The following is a 17,822-nucleotide window of genomic DNA, read 5'->3' on the forward strand; positions in this document are numbered from 1 at the left end:
TCGCGGCCGCGCGGAGGGGCCCGCGGACCCCCAGGCGGTGCCCCGGCAGGGCCGCGCGTGGCCCCTGCCGCCTGAGGGCGCCCCCGCGCCAGCCTTGCGCGCCCAGGGACGCGGCGCGACGCTGCACGCGCCCTCCAGCCGCCCGCTGGACACGGCCACGGCTGCCCCCGACGGGGCCGCTCCCGAGTGGCCACGCGCGGGATGCCCCGCGTCTCCCTGGACACAGCCCGGGACTGCGGAGCACAGGCATCCCGTGTCTGCGCCCGGCCCCGCCCCCAGGTCGCCTGCAGCACCCCGACCCCTGCGTCTCTCGGGTGGCCGCACGGCGGTGCCCGCAGCTGCCCGCCCGTCTCCCGCCGCGAAGGCGGAAGCGCCCCAGAGCCCCAGAGCAGCTGCGCATGGATTCGGACGACGGCAGACAGCACTGAGGAGCCCGGGTTGTTGCCACTGGGTTACACCGGAACCTGGCCCTCTTGGCAGTGCCCATCCCTGCTGCCCGCCCTGCCCGCGAGCCGGGGCTGCGCCTCCAGCCCCCGCAGCCTGTGGGAAAGAGAAGGGAAAAAGAAGGGGACGTCAGGAACGGCAGAGGAAAATCCAAACACTGCCACGCCTGTCCCCGCAGCACCTAGCCTGAGCCTGGGCCCCGGGGGTCTGGGTCCTCACAGCACCAGCCTGAGCCTGGGCCCCGGGGGTCCCCACAGCACCCCGCCTGAGCCTGGGCCCCAGGAGTCTGGGTTCCCGCAGCACCTAGCCTGAACCTGGGCCCCAGGGGGCCCCATGGCACCCCACCCGAGCCTGAGCCCCGGGGGTCTGGGTCCCCGCAGCACCCAGCCTGAGCCTGGGCCCCAGGGGTCTGGGTCCCCGCAGCACCCCGCCTGATCCTAGGGTCCTAGGGGTCTCAGCCAGACGGGCTGCTGGGGCCTGTAGGGCTGGGATCCCTGGGACATCCAGCAGTGTGGGGGCTTCCGGGGCTGCACCCGGTGGTGCTCGGCGACTGCATGGTGCCAGGAACTGAGCCCGGGTTGGCTGCTTGCCAGGCATGCACCTTAACCGCTGTCCTATCTCCTGGCACCTGCACACCAGTCCTTGGTTTCTCAGGAGGGAGAGCGAGCAGGAACCCGGCCACGCTAAGAGGGACGCGAGCGCCAACGCTCAGAGAACTGAATTTGGCTGCCCGCATGTGGAGCCTGCTCCAGCCCAAGGATGCACCAACGGATCCGCGTCCACTTGCTCCCGAGCAGGAGCGGTCACTGAAGATAGGACGGAACCCGCAAGGGTCAGGCTAGAGCTTTCCAGTGGGGGCTGATGTCCGGTTAAATCCAGCCACACACTGTCCCTGGGCACTGTGGGCGCCTCTGGCCGGGGAAGAAGCCTCCAGGCGGCTCTGAAAGCCGAAGACTGAGGCACAGCGGCGGGCCACGGGCTGCCCCGAAAGCCCCAGCAACGGGCGCAGAGGTCAGCACAGCCGCGCCAGCCTGGCAAGCCGGGCAGCAAACGCCATGGGTGGAGGACCATGCGCAGTGTCTTCTCGGAAAGCGATTCCAGAAACAGGCTCCACACTGGGCGACTCGGAGCCGAGCACCTGTCCCGACACCAGCCCCGAGTCGCCCTCACCCCACAGGAAACGCCCCGCTGAGCTTCCCGACATGGGGGGCTTCCCGCTGTCCCTTTCAGCGCAGCCCTCCGGGAAATCCAAGGGGGCGGCAGACAGACATCAAGGCCTCTGACCCCCAGAGGCTCGAGCTGGACGTGAGGCTGAGCCAGTCGGGGCACAGAGCAGCAGTGGCGGAGCCCGCAGAGCTGAGCAGGAAGTGCCCAGGACGCGAGGACTGGCCGGGGCCTCCGCTTCAGGGCCCACCCAAGCTGTCCTGTGGTGGGCAGAGCATCAGGCTCCCCCGTGGAGCCGACTCCGTCTCTCTCCGCCCCTCACTTTGAAGTCAGGACACGGTTTCTCAGGGAAAGAGACACTTTACCTGAGTTTTCTTGCTCGCTCTCCGGGCCTCCGGATCAAGTCCTCCAAATGTCTGTTCCTCTCTTCCAAACTGGAGGGAGAAACGGTTGAGTTGTAGCCTAAGTCAGCTTTGCACAGTAACAGGGAAAGTTCCGGGATGCAGTAGAATCAAATGGATTCTCTTCCATTGTGGCCTGCCTGCATTCTGGCATTAACATTCAACTTATTTACTATTCCAGTGCGGCTCTTTGGGGGCTGGAGAGAGCATAGCGGGTCGGCTGCTGGCCTTTTGGAGCTACTGAGGCCCCGTCAGCAGCTCCAGCCTCCTATGGGGTCCGTGTGGATTCACCACCCAGGGAACACCCACACCACTGGGGGAGACAGTGACAGGTCGCGCCCAGGAGAAGCGTGGCGCCCCGATGCCGGGTCTGACTCCTGGATGGCCCCAGACAGCCAGATGCCCGTGAGCCTCACCCTAGCCGTCTATCTGGGAGGGAGGCCCTGGCCTCAGGCCTCTCCTAAAAAGCATTCAAGGAAATCCGAATACGTGGTCACAATCAGCAGCTTTTTCAATGAAGTTTCTGGAACTCAGATGCCGGGGATCTTCTCCAGTACAATCTCAGTCAGTCATGTGAATGTTTTTAAAATCTGAATGTTAAGGTGCCGGAGGGATGGTGCAGGGGTCAGGGGCCTTGCGTGCAGCCAGTCCCACTTCACTCCTGGCACCGGACACGGTCTCCTGAGCACTTCCAGGACTGACCCCGGAGCACAGAGCCAGGAGTGGTGTCCGAGCACTGAGTGTGGGCACACGTGAACTTTAAGAATGGCTGGGGCGGTGCTGGGGCACTCGGGGCTGCAGCCAAGCCGTGTGTGCTGGGTCCGGGTGAGACCCCTGAGCCCCTCCCTGAGCACCTCTACATGGTTCCCCCAAACATACCAACAAAAAGGATGACTGGGGCAAAGAAAGGGGGTCAAACGCAGGGCCTTCCAGGATTCCTCACACGCTTCTTGTAAAGAACATTAACATCAACCCCATAAAAATATGGTTTATTCTCATGTTGCTCTTTCACGAGACTGTGATGCCACGCCCTGGCTGTCTGCCTGGATCCAAAGGGCAAGGAGTCTGACTCTGTTTGTACCACCACCACCTCCCCCCCTCTGAATATGCCCCGGCCCTCGGGATGTAAATGGGCACAAAGGCTTCCGCGGGGGCCACCACAGTGGGAAGTCGCTCCGGGACGGTGCCCACTCAGCAGTGCTTGGGGCGCATGTGGTGTGGGGCACTGAGCAGGCTCAGCCACAGTCCCCACTGGAAACAATCGGCGGCTTCCTCGAGCACCTACAGCACAATCGAGCTGGCGCCCGGCCCGGCACTCCCACGTGGGTGCCTTCCCAACCAGGCAAGCACGCACCACGACTGACACCCGCCACAGCGTCCCAGTGGCTGGTGCACGGCAGCTGAACCGGGGTCACGAGGGAATGCCTGCTGGCCACATGGATGAGAACACGGGACACAGATCCCATGGGCCAGGGATCGGCTACACGTCAGGGGCACAGACAGGCATAATGACTCCCGAGGGGCCGCCCAGAGGCGCATCCCACACGGGCAGAGGAAGGAGGTTCTGGCCAGGCCACTGGTGTCACCATCGGTTCTTCCCAGAAGCAAACGTGGGCTTCCGGTCCAAAGCCCACTCTGCCTCCTTGGGCCCAGCGGGCTCAATGCAGGACAGAAAATGCTTGTTCCAGGGACTCTGTCTCGGGTGAGCCCAGAGGCCTTGCTGAAGCCCGCATGATAACCTGCATGGTAAACTGGACTGCGGGGACAGGACAGAGGAAGAGACTTGCCAGAAACAGATAGGACACTCGATGCTCGGCACTGGCCCGACAGTGCCAGGTCACTCACTGGAAGGGGAGTCCCCAGCTCTGCTCCGCAGGCCAATGCATTGGAGCTCCGGGTGTCAGATGTTTCCCCGGACCCTCTGGCCCCCACAGTGAAGTGAGCACCTGAGAAATGAGGGCACGCAGACATGGGGCAAGGCGGTCCTGCAGCTAAGGAAAGGGCCGAGACGGGACCGTGTAACTCACTGTGTGATGTGGGAGCAGGAGACGGCGAGCCGGTGGTCCGCGCACTCGATGATCTCCTCATAGGATGTGACCTGGAAGGGAACCCAGGCGGTCCGTGAGTCGGGTGTCTGCGGTGAGAGCAGTTCAGTCCTCACGCGGAGACCCAGAGTCAGGGACTCCCATTGGTGACTCGCTGACCACGCAGGGAAACCACAAGTCCAGGGGGAGACCGGACCCATGGGCCCCTGCAGTCTCCGAGGACCTACGGGGGCCGCAGGCCGGCAACCATTGCTCCAGCCCAGTGGCTATGAGCACAGGCCTGCAGGCAGGCAGGTGCGGACCAAGAAACGCTCAATTAGAACACGGGCTGGGCAGTGTCTGTGATCACTCCCAGAGGGAGCTGCTGAGGGCACAGATGCCCCGCCCATTACCCAGAGGCCTCGCTCTCTCTCGCTGAGTGGGCATGTCAGAGCCTCGGCAGTGAAAGGCGCCGAGGAGGGGGCCGGAACTACAGGAGAGCAGGGAGGGCGCTGGTCTCACATGCAGCCGACCCGGTTTCCATCCCCAGCATCCCACTGGGTCCCCGGAGCACTCCCAGGAGTGATTCCCGAGTGCAGAACCAGGAGTCAGCCCTGAGCATGACCGGTTGTGACCCAAAAGGTCAAAAAAGAAAAGAAAAAAGAACAAACGCCCCAGTGACAACTGGCCCATCAGCCTCACATCCTTCGTGGCACCACGATTCCTCACTCGCCGACATATGGCTTTAGAAAGATGAACGTTTCCATCAGGAAATGTGTTCCCTGGGGCTGCAGACAGCCCTGGGGGTCACGGCCCTCGCCCTGCACACGGCTGACCCCGGTCCCATCCCCACTGCCACCACATAAAGTGCCCAAACCCCACACAGACCATAAGGGACCATGAACCGTGTGTCGCAGACCGTTACCTTATCGATCAAGCTGTCCAGATATCTCTGATACTTGTCGTTTTCTTCGATGAGTCTGTGGCAATGGTTTTCTTTGGACTCCAGAAGACTCCCCAACTTTGTGACCTACGGAGAAACAGCAAGATGCTGACGTGATTCCCGTTGTGTGCCGTAACTCCTCAGCCACCATGTCACACAGGACTGCGTTTCTCTTGGCGGTGACGCCTTAATCTTCAGGCGTCCCCTAAAGCCGCCTCTCTCTCCCAGCAGCCCGGAGGCAGAGGACTTGGAAGCCCTGGGCCCACAACAGCCGCAGGACAGAAGGTCACAAGGACTGTTCTCGAAATGGGGCATCACACCCAAACTACAGATGTGCTTCCCCCGCTAGGAAGAACAGCATATGAAACAACTTTCTGTATTTTATTTATTTTTGTTTTGGGGGGGGCACACCCATTGGCGCTCAGGGCTCACTGTGGCTCTGTACTCAGGAATGACTCCTGGCAGGGCCCAGGGAATCATACGGGGTGCCGGTAATCGAACCCAGTCCAGCCACGTGCAAGGCAAGTCCCCTCCCCACTGTGCTATCACTCCAACCCTAATTTTTTGGGTTTTTTTTTTTTTTTTTTGCTTTTCAGGAGCGATAGCACAGCGGTAGGGCGTTTGCCTTGCACGCAGCCAACATGGCCAACCCGAGTTCGATTCCTCCGCCCCTCTCGGAGAGCCCGGCAAGCTACCGAGAGTATCTCGCCCGCACGGCAGAGCCTGGCAAGCTCCCCGTGACGTATTCGATATGCCAGACACAGTAACAACAAAGTCTCCAATGGAGACGTTACTGGGCCCGCTCGAGCAAATCGACGAACAACGGGAGGGCCTTTACCTTTACCTTCAGGTCACACCTGGCGATGCACAGGGGTTACTCCTGGCTCTTGCACTCAGTAATTACTCCTGGCGGTGCTCAGGGGACTATATGGGATGCTGGGAATCGAACTCGGGTCGGCTGCGTGCAAGGCAAATGCCCTACCCGCTGTGCTATCTCTCCAGCCCCTAATTTTTGTGTATTTTAAAGGCCAAAACTCTGGGAGACAGAAATCGGTGGGCAATGCTCGTTTCAGACCTCTGGGTGAACCGCAGGGCCAGGTGGGGCTAGAAGCCACAGGGAAGGGGGACAGCCACCTCGAAGGGGCTCAGGGGGCTCTTCGGGAGACAGGAGCCGTTGGGGCCCAGGGCTGCTCACCACCAAGTCCAGCTCCTGGTTCAGCAGGTGGTACTCATCCAACTTGGTGTCCAGCAAGACCGGTACTTCGATGACGCTTCCGGTGTCGGCGGAATCCAAGTCTGTCACCTGGGACTGAGGACATCTGTGCTTGCGTCCATCCCTTCCCATGCCTCGCAACACTGGAGGCGGAACACTTTGATCACTAGTGATTTGTGACTGAACAGAACAGAAACAGTCGGTACGATAAAACACACCACAAAGACAAAAGAAAAACAGGTGCAATACCGAAAGCAGGAGGGAAATTTCAACAAGATTTACCAAGAGAGATATCTGAAAACTGTGTGTGTTTGGGGGCCACACGCAGAGATGCTCAGGGCTTAGTCATGGCTCCTGGTGGGCGTGGGGGGGTCTAGGAGGAGCCAGGGACTGAGGCTGAGCTGGCTGTGTACAAGGCAAGGGCCCAGCCCACTGTGCTCACTCTCTGGCCCCTAAAATTCTATTCTTAGACCTTTAAGACAGTACTCAGGAACGTCACCATTTTAATGATGTTTTTTCAGCCACAGCCTGCTCTGGGGACCTGCCCAGCCCCCGCAGCCAGGCCTGGGCTCCAGCCCTTTGAGCTGCTCTCCGCCCTCCCCACAACGTTTTCAGAAGGAAAATGGCCCGTGGCAAACATCCAACTCACCTGAGCCTGCCGCTGAGCTGCTTTGCTGTTAGCGATCGACTTTCTGAACATCATGATTCTCTGTTTATGTTTCAGCAGCTGTGAAGAAACGCAGCTGGTTCCTGCAAACAGTGTGTGCCGGCCCCCAGGGATCTCACAGTGTTTGTTTGGGGGCCGGGAGTGTGGGCCACACTCAGGGGCTCAGGGAACTGTGTGTGGTCACAGGGATGGAAAGGGAGTCAACACCTGCAAGGTGTCTTGACCCTGTGCAGACGCTCCGAGTGAGGGGCAGAGTGAGGCAGTCTGCCCTTCCCCGCCCCACCCCGATCGGTTCTCCGAAACACTTTCAGTTCCAGGGTTTCTGCACTTTTCCCGGCTGTTTGTAGAAGAGAGGTACTGAATCTCAGTACCTCCTTCTCTAAATGTCTCTTTTTCAGCTGCAAGTGCTTCAGCTTTTGCATCATGGACTGCCCCCCTCTCTCACTGCCTTGGGGCCGAGCTGCACCATCTGCATCCGGAGAGCTGTGGCCCTGCAAGGATTCCGAGAAGCCAAATGGAAGGCGCCAGCAAAGGGGCCAGGAAGGGAGTGCAGTGGGTAGGGCGCCAGCCTGCAGGTTGCCAACATGAGTTCAATCCCCAGCGTCCTGCAGGAACCCCCAATCCCGTCCCCCATGACTACACACTCCACACCCAGACCCACAGAGGCAAAGGGCAGAGGCAAACGCCGCAGTGCTGAGACAGGAGGCCATAGCGCGCCCCTGCTGAGCCCACTTGCCCTCGTGTCTAAGGGTCAGGACAATGGGGGATCCAATGGGAGTGAGCGGCACCTGCACAGGGGCCCAGGAGGCGGCTCATGCGTGAGGGCCCAAGTCCCAGAAAAACCCACCCAGGATCAGGCGGACGGCAAGGGGCAGCGAGGGCCCACACGTGCTGTGTCTGGGAAGAAGCCCAGCGAGGGTGGAGGCACATCCTTGTCTGAGTCCAGGGATCCCTCAGGAGGGGGCCAGGCTGGCAGGAGCCCCCTTACCTGGCAGCTCAGGAGGTCCACCATCAGGCCCAGGACACTGTGGATCTTGGCGGCCAGCTGTGAGGCCCTTCTGGTGTCGGGGGACCCCGGGCTCCCCTCCTGCCCGGGAGAGGGGCCCAGGGGCACTTCTGTGGGCTGCTCTGTGTCCTGCGCACAGTCTAGGGCGTTCTGGGGAAGACAAAGGCCCGGTGAGACTTGCTGAGCAGACGCAGGGCTCAGAAACGGGGTAGTGGGGTCTGAGAAGAGGGCAGGGGGCCAAGGGCCGGCAGTGGTGCTGGGGGTGGTGACTGCCCACTCAGGCCATGAACCAGCACTGCCATAGCCATGTCACCTGGACAGACACAAGCTCCCTGACCTTTCACCCCAGGACCCCTTTATTCTCCTAAAGATGCCCAAGGACCCCCCCAAGGTATTCTTATGTGAGCTCTACATGTCCACAATCACTGTGCTGGAATTAGAACTAAGAGCACATGCAAACGTTTGCTCAGGGCCAGAGAGTCTGGGGAAAGGGCCTGCCTGGCATGTGGCCGACCCCGGTTTAATCCCCCTGCACCCCTTCAGGAGTGACCCCTGGGCACAGTGGATGTGACCCCGGAACAAAAACATAATAATAATCAATACACTGATACACAAACTCCTTTCCCAAAGGTAACTTCCAGGGGATCCTCAGACACACCCACCCAGGGGACATTCCCCAGCCTTCCCCAACCACTGGGAGGGGAGAAACAGCAGCTCCCGAGGGACCAGGCTCCCAGGAAATCCCAACACCTCCCCGACTGCTGTATGTGCATCACTTCCGCAAATCAACACACGAGTGTTCTATTTCGACTCCCGTGGGCGTGCCCGGCTGTGCTGGGAAAGTCCCTCCACGCGGGCCACCCCTGACCCAGGAGCCCCTCCGTGCCTCCTTGCCCATCTAGGCCCTGCCTTTGTGCCACCTGCCTCCGGCTCCTCCGGCGGCCCCTGTGCCCGCTTGCTCGGGCTGGCGGACTGAGGTCGGGGGCTCTGGGCCCCGGCCACGGGCAGCGGCAACGTCGCCAGGCCGACCTGCTCCTGCTCCGGGAGCCTGCTGCCGTGCGTCTCCGGCCCGGGCGCGCCCCGCAGGCCCCGTAGCTGGGCCCCCAGCCGCTCCAGCCGGGCCTGCACCTTCTGCCGCTCCTCCAGGTCCTCCCGCTGGTGCTGTCGCAGCGCCTCCTGCAGGGCCTGCAGCTCCTGCTCCCGCGCCCGCTTCTCATCCTGCAGCAGGTGCTGCGTGCAGGACGCGGCCCGCGCCAGCTCCCCGCGGAGCTGCCGCAGCTGCTCGGCCTCCGCCTCCTCCCTCTGGCCGCCGGCTGGGCCCCTGTTGGCGTCCAGGCCCGGGGGCCCGCCCGGCTGCACCTCCGCCACGTACTTCTCCTGCAGGTGGACGTAGCTGGCCTGGACCTTCTTCAGCTCCAGCTGCAGCGTCTCCTTGGCGTCGAGGGACTCCCGGAGGTGCCTCTGGGTGCCGGCCAGGACCCGGTGCAGGTTCTGCAGGGTGTGGTCCATCTCGTTCTTCTCCAGCATCACCCGGTACTTGTCCTCGATCAGCGCCTCCACGTTCTCCTTCAGCTGCCCGATGGCGCCCACGAGCACGCGCTGCTTGGCCGCGCTGGCCTGCAGCCCCCTCACCTTCTCCTCCAGGTGCGCCTTGCTGCTCCGCAGGCTCTGGATCTCCGCGTGCTGCTCCCGGTTGGCCTGCCGCAGCCGCCGCAGGGCCTCGTTCAGGGCCAGGCCCTCCTCGGCCCGCGGCAGGCTCTCCTCGCTGCCCTCCGAGTCGGAGGCTGGGCCCTCCTGCCGGGAGCAGCCCCCGCTGCAGGAAGTGGCCACCGGAGACTGGGTGCTGGGGACCGGGGACTCCTCCCTGCCGCAGGCCCTGGCCTCTGGGGGGTGCCCAGCCGCCCTCCCGGCACTCGCTCGGGGATTCTGCACTTCCTGGGAAGCATCAGTGACCTGTGGAGCAAAGGGCAGCGTGAGGGGGCGGTGCGACAGCCCACCTAGCCCAGGCGCTTCAGCGACAGCTTCAGCTCCACCTGTACTGAAGGAACAGGCCCGAGGAACACCTGAGCACACGGAGCTGGGGACAGCACCCAGGGCCCCCACGTGCGGGACACGGCCCAGCCCCACCACAGCACACGTGGGAGGGGCGGGAGGTCTCCACAGGGTCACCGGATGGATGACAAGAGCGACGGGAGGGAGCAGCAAGGGAGCCGGAAGGCTGTCCCCATGCTGTTCTCCAGAAATCAGCGCCCGGGAACACTCCGGGCAGCTGCTCCCTGACAAACGCCAGAGATGCCTGCTGGCCTTCAGAAGGACGCACAGACGCCTGCTGACCCTGGAAGGGAGGCACAGGCGCTTAATCCTCCCAGGCCCCCAGGATTTCTTTGTTCCGGGTAAAATGGACCATATAGGGTGTCGTCCCCGCACCTTGAGGGACATGTCTGCATCCAGAATCCCCCAGTTGAGAGCAAAACCAATGCTTTCCCTTTGGTGGAAAAATAAGTGTTTTCTGATGCAAACAGAAACCAGGAGCATCTGCAGCTTTCTGTTTCTGTTGGGGCCATGCTGATGGTGCTCAGGGCCCCTCCCGGCGGGGCACAGGGGGCCACGCGATGCCGGACCCCAATGGGGTCTCTGCCCTGAGCCGGCCCTGCCTCTCCAGCCTTCCCTGTGAGAAGAGTGAGCACCTCATGCTCTGTTCTCTTCTCAAACCTCTCCTGCTGTGACCCTGAGTCCCGGCCAATCTCATCGCCCAACAGGGAAAGCTCATCACATTCCACACACTGTGTGGATTCTGCACAAAGAGAAGGACGAAGTTCTGACCTCAGAGACAGGATCCCCGGGAATTAACCTGCTTGTTTCACGAACAAAATCTGTTTCTGAAAAAAAGGCCGTTCTCCCTCCCACTAAGCGGACCAGGCTTTCCCCCCAAGGCCCTGGTGCTGATGACTGGGCTCAGGTCAGGTCCTATGGAAGAGACACACACCTTCCACAGCGGAAGGCGCCTCCCTAGGATGCTCCTTCTGCGTGCTCACGGGGCAAAACTACTCTGTCCGCACGGCTGCTCAGCACACGGGCTACTTGCCTTCCTCAGGCGGCTGCGAGGCTGGGCGGGGGGCGGGCCGGCCCCCAGCGAGTCCCCACAGCTGTGGGCCCGAGGCCTGTTTCGAGGCAGCTGCCAGACAGAGGCCGGGGCGAGCAGGTTCCCGCTGGCGCAAGTGCTCCCCAGCTCTGGGCCGGCTTCCTTGGAGGAGCAGTGCTCTCCAGAGTGGCCTGTGGCATCATCATGACCGGGACCTTCTCCGTAGGGAGAGTCGTCGGCCACAGGCCGGAACGTCGCCGTCTCCTCGGGGAAGGCTCGTGAACGATGGAGCTTGCACAGGTGCCCGTACTGGCGGGCAGGAGAAGCGCAGGCGTGCACAGGCGGCGATCCTGCCTCCGGGGAGCCGTGTCCCATGTGGACGCCTGAGGAGAGAGAGACAGGAACTGTGGGTCCACATCCACTCTGTCTGTGTAGAAGGCCGTCTTGGGAGCTTGGAAGAATTAGAAGAATCTCAACCGTATCAAGGGTTTGGGGCTGGCCTGCCTTTGTGCTAGCAAGCACCACAAAACGGTTATTCCAGTGGCCGCAGAGCTGGGACCCAGGGACATCGGCCTCTTCAGTGGATTCCAGAGAAGAGCACTGTGCTGGACCCCACACATGGCGTTTGCCCTTTGCGCACATTACCTTTTTTGGGGGGATTATAGGGGACCCTCTAAAAAACTGGGAGGGCTGGAGCATACAAAGCCAAACTGGGTTCAATCCCCAGCACCCCATGAGGCCCCCATAGCACCACGAGGAGTGAGCCATGTACCATCATTTTTAGTTATCACGATCACGATCATCCTGTTGTTCGTCGATTGCCTCAAGCAGGCCCCAGGAACGTCTCCTTCGTCCTAGCGCTGAGATTTTAAAGTGCCATATTCAAGGCACTTTCAGGGTTAGGAGAATGAGACCCATCATTGTTACTGGTATTTGGCATATTGGTTACGCCACGGGGTGTTTGCCAGACTCTGCTGTGTGGGCAGGTTACAGTCGGTAGCCTGCCAGGTTGTCCAAAGTAAGAATGAGATAAGATGTTGCAGTTATAAAAGGTTGAAAACCCATAATAGCACAGTGACCGGAATCCTGGGAAACATACATTTCCAGGAGACCCGAGCTCTCTTCACCCCATTATCCAGAGAGGCCAGGAGGGACTGGGGCCCCAGAGATGGACAGTGGGTCAGAAAGCTCCTCCGAAAAGCTGCCCTACACCAGGTCTCACGAGGATGGATCCCCTCACAGTGGCATATTCTAAAATCACAGAAGAAAGGTGAGGAATAGAGCGCTACAGGATGAAAGAGACTCTCTTGCTCAAATGTGCCCTGGCCAGAGGAAACCGCACCTGGGCCACAGCATAGAGCCAGAATATGACATGACTGACAGGAGGGCCAAGGTCATCACAGGGCACATCTGCATCCAGGCCAACTGTATACAGTCATGATATGGTATCTATCGGAGAGCCAGAGGCCATCACTAGGAGGGTCAGAGGGCATCACCAGTGTGTCTGCTCCCCTGCCGATGACTGTATGCACTCAGGATTCACTGCTGCCTCTCAAGCCTCCGTTTCTCTGGCCAGAGCGTGGAGAAGCGCTTGCCCCATGTCTGTGTATGTTCTGGTAAGTGTCCACTGTTTGGAGGTACCTAGAAAGTACAAACATTCTACCTTTGGGCCACCACCTCGAGCTGCTACAGTTCACTTCTTAAAACAGTCGTGTTTATTTTCGGGGCACCGATGACAGACTTGAACGACAGACACTCAACTCTCATAAGCACTGTCCTAAGGGTTTTGTCTCCAAAGTAGGGGATTACAAACTGTCACAAGTCTGCAAAAAATATAATCCGTTCTACTGAAACTGATACATGTGCTCGGACCCTGCATCACAGTGCCATCGTACCACATTCGGGCTTGAACTTGTTGGCGACACACTGTCGGCTCTGCAGGTCTCAACCTCACAGTCAGACTGGACCAACAATCCTTGCTCCCGACCCCACAAGGGTCTTCACACAGATCTTTTCATCACAAGCTCCCCAAACGCAACTCTGCAAATAAGGGATTCTAGAAGGCTCCAAGCGAGGTTCCCAACGAAGGTGGTGATTTCAGAACTGCACCGACATTCAGGCTCATGGTTTCCTCCAAACCTCAAAACCTCTATGGATGGGATCTGTGCTCTTAGAATTTCATGAATTTTTTTCTCCTTCCTTAAAACAGCCTGCAGGCTCCACCTGGCCAAAAGGAAGAGTTTCGTGAGGAATCCTGCAGACTGACCAAGATGCACCCCGTGCATGAAAACTGCACGGGCACAGCACCCCAGGGGTCTGCAGGAACATCCCCAGAGCCAGCAGCCAGCACCTGGGGAGCTTCAGCACTGCGGCAGCAGAACCAGGGGCCAAGGGCACAGTTGAGGGGTGGGTGGAGACGAAAAGAACAGGCCCAGCAGGAGCAGTGGACACAAAAGGCCTCCAGAGCCTCAGGTCACACCAGCGCCTGCCAAGCAGACAGAGAGGAGGGAGCAGGCACCGTTCCTGAGGGGAGGTCCGGCCCACACCACACAGGCACCGCACCAAGAGCTCAATCTGGACCCTGGACACAGGAGTCCTGGATAAAATCAACAAAGTCATGGCCATGCCTGCCTCTCACCGGAGCAACCGCTGCCCAGGTGGGCACCCTCGGTGCTGGTGGAACCTGGAGCACCATCCTTAGCTCCCTCCAAGCACCAGGCACAGTGGCCAAGTGAAGCCACTCAGCCCCATCAGAGGACGGGGACAGAAGTCCAGCAAAGTCTGAGACAGCCGAACTTTCAATGCTGCCTGAAGGAGGAGACAGAACAGTAACTCTCAGTGCTCACCAAATGGATGAAGTCACTGGGAGAGACTTTGAGTACCTGTGAAGGAACACTGACAGAAAGAAAAATTTAAAAATCAAAGAACCCATTCAAATTGAAATGAAGGCGCTAAAGACAGCAGTAGCAGGGTGAAGCCGCAATGGAACAGAAGGTAAAGGTAAAGGCCCTCCCGTTGATCGTCGTCGTTGATTGCTCGAGTGGGCCCAGAAACATCTCCATCATGAGACTTGTTGTTACTGTGTCTGGCATATCGAATACCTCACAGGTAGCTTGCCGGGCTCTCCGAGAGGGGTGGAGGAATCGAACTCGGGTCGGCCATGTTGGCCGCTTGTAAGGCGAACGCCCTACCGCTGTGCTATCACTCCAGCCCAGAAAAAGCTGAAAAATGAACCGAACCTGAGAGACCAGGGCTAAGGCATCTCCGATGGAGAAGGGGCTGACCTCAGGGACCAGGGTCAAGGCATCCATGATGGAGAAGGGGCCGACCTGAGGGACCCTCAATAAAGGGGGCCAGAGTGACAACACAGCGGGAAGGCGCCTGCCCGGAACACAGATGACCCTCAGTCCATCCTCAGCATCACATATGGTTCCCCACTACCACCAGGAGTGATCGCTGAGCACAGAGCTGGGAGTAGCCCCTGAGTAGGACTGGATGTGGCCCCCAAGACCTTCCCTTCCCACCAAAACAATAAAGAAGCAATAGAACTTTTTTGATGAAGAAACATAAACTCTTTAATGGGCAATAACAAAAAGAGCCACCTCTGAACCACAGGAACCCCCAAAGGAGAGGAAACAGGAAGGGAAAACTGCCTCACGGGAAAGGCAACAGCGGAGAAAGGCCTGGTCTGCGGCAGGAACTTGGGCCCTGCTCCAGGAGGCCCCAGGATGCCAACCAAGCACCACCAGGACACGCCAGCGCAGCAGGGAAGGCGCCTGCCTTGCACAAGCTGACCCAGGATCAATCCCCCCAGTCCCTTGAGCTCTCCAAGTGTGATCCCCGAGCACAGAGTCAGGAGTCATCAAAAAGCAAGAAGCAAAGTCAGAGACAGACTCCTTAAAGAGGAAAGAGAAGCGAAGCTTGAGAAGGGACAAAGCACAAAAGTCACCCTGACCTTAGAGCGTCCACCAGACACCAGCAGTAAGGAAACAAGAGTCCTAAGAGAGGCTTCTCCAGGATAGGCCACAGGCTGGGAGCCCTTCTTCTGGAGTCAAGTCTCTGTTCATGGCCTATGCCCAGCTCTCGTGCCTGGTGGGAGTGTAACTGTTAATTATAATCTGCTCATGTGGAAGACTGAAGAGATTTCTATGTAGTCAAATGTGTTTGTTGTTTGAATGTACTTCCAATGCCACTGTTGTTTCTCATCTGTGAAATGGAGGAAGAACAGTCCCGAGTTAACGAGAACAGAACATTTCATTGCTGGGGCGTGGACCGTGGGGCCAAGCACACATCACGCAAGTTCGAGGGCCTGAGCCTGCTGAGAAGACCCAAGCCCCCCCCCCCACCCCACCCCCCCCACTCAGCCCAGGGAGCATCCTGGAGTAGCAGACCCAGTCGCGGGCCACAGGCCTGTGCACGGACGTCTGAGCACGGTGCCCGGCAACTGCCCTTACTATCAGAGGACACACAGAGCATCTCAGCCACCGAGGGATACTCACCGCCCAATACGTTGTCCAGTGTGCTGTAAATCTCTTCCGACAGTGAGAGTTCACACTCCTTCTCGTTTTTCCTTTTCACTTCATTCTGTATGAATAAGAGAATGTCAGTATCCACACCTCAAGTACCATCGGGTCTCTGTGGACAGCTGGTGAAGTGTCCGTCAGTGTTCTGCACGCCTTGGATCTGCCTTTCTAGCTGCAGCGTGCCACTGCTCAGGTGGCTTTAGACCAGACCATGGCAGGAAAGCACAGACACAATAAAGGGGGCTTCGGTTTCCCTGGGCGTAACAACTATCAGGCGTGAACCACATCTGAAACACAGGGCACCAGCTGCCTTTAAGAACACCTTATGGAGGGGGCTGGAGCAATAGCATGTGGGTAGGGCGTTTGCCTTGCACGTGGCGGACCCAGGTTCGATTCCCAGTATCCCATATGGTCCCCTGAGCACTGCCAGGGGTGATTCCTGAGTGCAGAGCCAGGAGGAACCTCTGTGCCATAGTTGAGTGTGACCCAAAAAGAAAAAAAAAACACTTTATGGGGGCGGAGCTATAGTACAGAGGATAGGGTGTTTGCCATGAAAGCAATTCCCAGCATCCCATGTGGTCCCCCAAGCACTGCCAGATGTAATTCCTGAGTGCAGAGCCAGGAGTAACCCCTAAGCATTGTTGGGTGTGACCCAAAAAACAAACAAACAAAACACACAAAAAAGAGAACACTGTACTATTGGGGCAATAACCCGGCCCAGCAGGTTGAAGAAAATGCTTTGTATGTAGGAACCTGGGGCTTGCCCCCCCAACATACATGGTCTTCAGAGCAAAGCACTATATGGGGAGTAGTCTCTGAGCATGTGTGTGTGTGTGTGGTCCCACCAAAACTATTTCATTGTTAAAAAATGCTTATCATCATCTGAGCCCCAGTGAGATGAAGTAAAACTCAGAACTGCCTGTGAAGCAGAATAAAACATGTTCTGCGTGCTTCTTTCCCCGCTGCCAATCTAAGCTTCGTGTAAAACCATGTTGAGTTACACGATTGAATCACTAGACGAGTATCGTGTTGTTTTGATACTTCAGTGAAATCATGAAACTGCGTAGGGGTAAATGACATCTTCCTGACACTTCTCAGATGTCTGCTAACATCACAGTAGCTGAAATTCAACTGAACACAGATGACATATAGTGATTTCATGATGCAGAAGACTCTAAACCCAGAGACCAGAAATCAGTAACGTTCTCTAAAGTTATCTGTTACTGGGGCTGGAGCAATAGTACAGTGGGCAGGGCATTTGCCTTGCACGCGGACGAGCCAGGTTCGATTCCCAGCATCCCATATGGTTCCCCGAGCACCGCCAGGAGTAATTCCTGAGTGCATGAGCCAGGAGTAACCCCTGTGCATCGCTGGGTGTGACCCAAAAAAAAATGAAGTTATCCAAGTCAACAGGTTTTATTAAGTAAATTAATAACAGGCAACTAAGAAAATATTTTAAGTGAGGGAAACATTGGTTAAATCATACATTTGGTAGATGCAACAATGCTTTAGGAAATTCTATCTCTTGGGGCTGGAGAAACACTACAAGGGTTAAGGCACTTGCGTCCCACAAACCTGGATTCAAATCCCCAGCACTGCATATGGTCCCACAAGTGACCAAGGGTTACTGCTAAGCACAGAGCAGGGACAGCCTTTGAAGCTGCCCAAACAAAATTCTTCTCTCTTATTTACATCCACTGATACCATATTTAACCTAACTTCTTGGAACACTCACTACTCAGTGAACTTCAGATCGCTTGGAACGTGGAGTTCTAAGTTCTACGTCATTCTCCGTTTAACAAGACAGTTCCCTCAGCCTACGATTGCTGTGCAGTCTAAACTGCTGTCGATGCAAGCTGGTGGCCCTCCCCACCCAAGTCTGGCATCACCCTACAAGGGGGGTACAGAGACGTTTAGACTCTGCCCAGACCAGACTTCTTCCAAATGAAATATTTTAGAAATAGAAGTTCCAACACTGTTTTAAAAAGTCAAACAAAACCACCCCAAAGCCCCCAAACTAGTGAGAAGCAATGGGCTGGTTCTCCTGTGTAAACTGCCCGCCTGCATTATCCCGGTTTGGGTCTGAGGCTCCGTCTGTGTAAGACGTAAGCAGCTATTCCTCTTAAGAGTCGGGGTTCTTTCCAGCGCTGGGTTACTCCACTGAGTTCTGCAGATGCTCCCTGTGTGTTTGTTTTTTGTTTGTTTTGTTTTTTGGGTCACACCTGGCGATGCACAGGGCTTCCTCCTGGCTTTGCACTCAGAAATTACTCCTGGCGGTGCTCAACCCTATGGGATGCTGGGAATCGAACCTGGGTCAGCCGCGTGCCAGGCAAATGCCCTCCCCACTGTGCTATC

The 17,822-nt window shown here is 58.1% G+C and overlaps 1 protein-coding gene across 1 annotated transcript; it reads right to left on the bottom strand.

Moving 5' to 3' along the window:
* Nucleotides 1-452: 452 nt before the first annotated feature.
* CAGE1 (cancer antigen 1) lies at nt 453-11,319 on the bottom strand. The gene is made up of 10 exons (XM_056108528.1): nt 10,948-11,319; nt 8,787-9,815; nt 7,845-8,012; nt 7,228-7,347; nt 6,839-6,916; nt 6,172-6,279; nt 4,959-5,063; nt 4,037-4,107; nt 1,974-2,042; nt 453-540 (listed from the first exon to the last, which is right to left on the bottom strand). Exons 1-10 carry the CDS (start codon nt 11,317-11,319, stop codon nt 453-455), a joined length of 2,208 nt encoding a protein of 735 aa, XP_055964503.1.
* Between the last annotated feature and the right edge of the window lie 6,503 nt (nt 11,320-17,822).

Source organism: Sorex fumeus, unplaced genomic scaffold (genome assembly GCF_029834395.1).
Source record: "Sorex fumeus unplaced genomic scaffold, SorFum_2.1 ptg000218l, whole genome shotgun sequence".
Classification (NCBI taxonomy): Eukaryota; Metazoa; Chordata; class Mammalia; order Eulipotyphla; family Soricidae; genus Sorex; species Sorex fumeus.

What these genes read in the sequence shown, in the direction of transcription:
- CAGE1 (XM_056108528.1), bottom strand. Translation starts at nt 11,319, where the DNA reads ATGGGACACGGCTCCCCGGAGGCAGGATCGCCGCCTGTGCACGCCTGC. An exon ending in TGGACCTCCTGAGCTGCCAG is followed by an intron (nt 7,348 to 7,844) that starts GTAAGGGGGCTC and finishes GAATCCTTGCAG; the next exon opens with GGCCACAGCTCTCCGGATGC. An exon ending in ACCAGGAGCTGGACTTGGTG is followed by an intron (nt 5,064 to 6,171) that starts GTGAGCAGCCCT and finishes GTTTCTCCGTAG; the next exon opens with GTCACAAAGTTGGGGAGTCT.